Source organism: Quercus suber, unplaced genomic scaffold (genome assembly GCF_002906115.3).
Source record: "Quercus suber isolate HL8 unplaced genomic scaffold, Cork oak 2.0 scaffold_1749, whole genome shotgun sequence".
Classification (NCBI taxonomy): domain Eukaryota; kingdom Viridiplantae; phylum Streptophyta; class Magnoliopsida; order Fagales; family Fagaceae; genus Quercus; species Quercus suber.
In genome coordinates, this window is record NW_027071103.1 from 1 (window position 1) to 3,733 (window position 3,733).

A 3,733-nucleotide genomic window follows, 5' to 3' on the forward strand; every position below is an offset into this window, starting at 1 on the left:
TTTTTTTTTTTTTTTTTTTTTCATCTCATCTCTATTTTTATCTTTTCTAAATAGATAAGATATGTAATGCTCCTTTATAAATAAATAAATAAAAACCAGCAGATAATACCTAGCTCTACACAAACACCAAATCCAAAATCGATCATGGCATCACAAGGCTATCCAGTCTTGGGCCTCCTAGTTCTTCTTGGCTTATTGACTAATATCATTGCTGTTTCTTCAAGCCATGACAGTGCTTACGACACTGCTTCGCTCAACCGGACCAGCTTTCCCGAAGGTTTTATTTTTGGGACAGCAGCAGCGGCTTATCAGGTAACAAAGTCACAATTTCCTCTATGTTAATTTGTATTATAGTTTTTACAGCAAATGTCCCGAGATGTCAAGCATAAGATCAATATTATTATTTGCAAATTCGTATTCTTTCAAATTTCCAGTATGAAGGTGCAGCATATGAAGATGGTAAAGGACCAAATATATGGGACACTTACACTCATGAACATCCAGGTCTCTTTCTCTCTCTCCAATGATGTACCAAATGTCATGTTATGTAAAATTTTGAGTAATATGATAGTCAATATACTTTTAGATTTATAAAATTTATTATGAATAATTATTATCAAATTTGAAGGAATATAAAATTAGCTGTTTTTGTTGTTTAAAATAAAAGAAATATTATGTCCACAATACTTTCATAACAAGTCATAGGTAATAAGTTGTTATTGCTTCTAATTTGAATCCACAACTTATATTACTTTTTTGCCATCTATAATAACCAATAATAATCTACCACTTTAGGATTTGTTGTCAAGATACTGTGAAAATGTTATAGACATAACATTTTGAATGCTCGAAAATGTGTTAAAAACACAAGAATTGTTTAAACCCCTAAATTAAAGTTACAGTTCGATAGATTTTACTCTAACTTAATACTAAATGCGGAATAAAGTAAATGCGAGCGGATAAACAAACAAGTTACTCTAACCCATAATCATTATAACACAACAGTAAAATGAAAGGTAAAAGAGTAGGAAAGAAGAATATAAACACAAGATAACACGCCAAGAACTTGGCAAAAAACCTTTCCGCGACCCTCCAAGCGGTAATCGATCTGCTAGATAATCAGTTGGAATACATGGGTTAGTAAGAGACCCTCTAAGTCTAATCTACTTGATGTACTTAAGCCCTCCAAGCCCCTACTCCAACAAAACTTCTCAGAATCATGTCTTGTCTAACTTTCCGGATCCCACAATTAGCCCGATTGCAACCGCCAAAGCTTGACTTCTTCCAATATTTCCTAGTAGCACCAAAACCTCACTTGATACTCTAAAAGGGTATGGTAAGTATTTGAGCTATCAATCTCTCAATGGTATGGAAATGGAGAGGTAGGAGTTGAGGAAAATCCATAAGCAATTTTGTATAGAAATGTGGGTATAAAAATCTCTAACTCTCAAGATTTGTGTCTAGAGTTTTCTCTCAGAAGCACTCCTCAACATTTGTGGGTATAAATAATGTGGGGATAAATAATGTAGGGACAGAAAGTGTGTATCAGAAATGACAATTTGGCAAAACAGAATGTTTCGCGGGTGTCTCGCAGGAAGGCCTTACCCGCGAGCTACTCGCAAAACACAACTGTCTCCATCCTGTCCTGACTCTTCGCATTTCAGTCATGTGCAGGGCACATGCATCATTTCGTGGGATGCTTAGTCGCGAGCTACCCGCGAAAATTCTTTAGTCTTCAATTTGCTTGAGTCTTCACATTCTCTATCTCTCTCACACACAACCCTTACAATTAAATCCCACAAATAATACAGGGTATAAAAGATTAAACATAATTACAATCAAATTTGGCACGAAATAAAAGTCAACAAAACATATAGTTGTAAATTATAACTTTACACATTTCTCTTAAAATAATGGTAAGTAATAAATTAATATAATTGGTGAAACCAAATGAAAAGTAGTAACAACTTGCATCCTTGGCTTTGTTATGAAATTGTATGGTAAAGATTTGATACTAGTGTTTATTTAAATATTAATGACCTAACATTATCTACAGATTCTACACCATTTATTTGGTTTTAACAAGATCTATGATGGAGTTTGAGAATACTTATCCCCAATTGATATTTAAAAAGAACAAACAAAAATTCCCAAGAAAAAAAAGAAAGAAAGAAAGAAAGAACAAGAAGTCAACAACAATAATGTAATGGTTGTCTTTGGTATTTATTTTTCTTCATTTTTCTTCCTGTTCCTTCCTTTCTTCCGTAACTAAACTCCAAATTAGAAATAAGTTGTATATATGTTATAGTTGTCTTAAATACTAGTTCAATTTTTCTTATGCCTCTAATTACAAGTTCTTAAATAGTAAAAGGAAAAAAAATCCTTTCAATGAAATTGCAGAAAGGATAGTGAATGGAAGCAATGGAGACGTAGCTGTTGATCAATATCATCGCTACAAGGTATATATGTTGATCCGTGTTCATAATAAAAATTAGAAAGAAAAATACTCATTTTAATTAGCTCATAATTACCAAGTCTTGCAGCATAATTGCATAGTTTTGTTTTCTTTATAAGAATAACCGGGGTTCTTGTAAAAGTGTTGAGAGTATAGCATTATACCTTTAAAGTTATATAAATGTCTTTTGCCTTGATTCCTTTAATATATATATATATATATATAGAATTCAACCATTTTGTTCTCTATATTTTAAGTATTTAAATTCCGGTTCATGGCAGAAACCCAGACCCAAAGTTTGAAATTGAAATATCAAGAGATGAATAAGAAAAAAAATAGTGGACATTAGTAAGTTTTTTTATTATTATTACTATTTATTTGTAGTGTAACCTTTTCCCCTTTTTTGGGTATCAGAACTCCGAGCTATTTTAGGGACAGCATTTTGTTTTTCTCTGACAGTGGGGGCAAACTGGAAAAGCATTTAATAGGAGTTCAGCAAAAATTTGTACTTCGAAACCTTTTCAGGAGTCATTGGAAAAGCATTTTAGGTAATTCTGGAGTTTAGTTATATGGTGTTTACTATTGTGACATTTATAATGGATCGTGAGATGAATATAATTAATGGACCCCACAACGAATGTAATAGGAGGAAGCATCATTCACCATATTCCGGAAGTATCTAAGAATAACTCAGAGTCATTGGGGGCAATTCTTCCTTGTCATCGTCTGTCCACTAGTTATATATGTGTGTGTGTGTATACGTGAGCGTGTGCTGCTAATTAACTCGTGTTTTGATTTTTTTTTTTCAAAAAAAAACATTTTTAGGTTCCAATTATGTTTGCTACATGTACTTATTAAAAAAAAAAATGATGTTTTCCACATGTTTTTTTTTCCCCCCTAATTATTCAACATATCCAACCAAATACAAGATAATCAAAATATAAGAAATCATCATTTCAAAATTTTCAAACAATATGCTTTTATTTGATTATACATTGTAGGGAGATGTTCGGATTATGAAAAAGATGGGCTTAGATGCATATAGATTCTCAATCTCATGGTCTCGAGTACTGCCAAGTAAGATTATCCTTTTCATGATCCCATAAAAGGTTAGATCCATCTAATGACAATGACATAAAATGGGTACATCAAGTACACATCTTAAGCTGGAATAGAAAAACTATTGTTTTGTGACCATATTATGTTCCTAACAATCTCATTTTTGGGACTAATTTTAGAAGGAAAACTATCTGGAGGTGTGAATAGGGAAGGAATCAA

General features: G+C 32.3%; 1 protein-coding gene across 2 annotated transcripts; it reads left to right on the plus strand.

The window, feature by feature from the left end:
* Positions 1-30: 30 nt before the first annotated feature.
* Positions 31-3,733, plus strand: LOC112025385 (cyanogenic beta-glucosidase-like; the record flags this gene model as incomplete). Of its 2 annotated transcripts, XR_010627594.1 has the most annotated exon segments (6): positions 34-312; positions 435-504; positions 2,401-2,459; positions 2,915-3,003; positions 3,457-3,532; positions 3,694-3,733. XR_010627594.1 is itself a non-coding variant. In XM_065769939.1 (5 exon segments), coding segments are annotated over 5 exon segments (413 nt in total), but the record flags the coding sequence as incomplete, so codon positions are not given.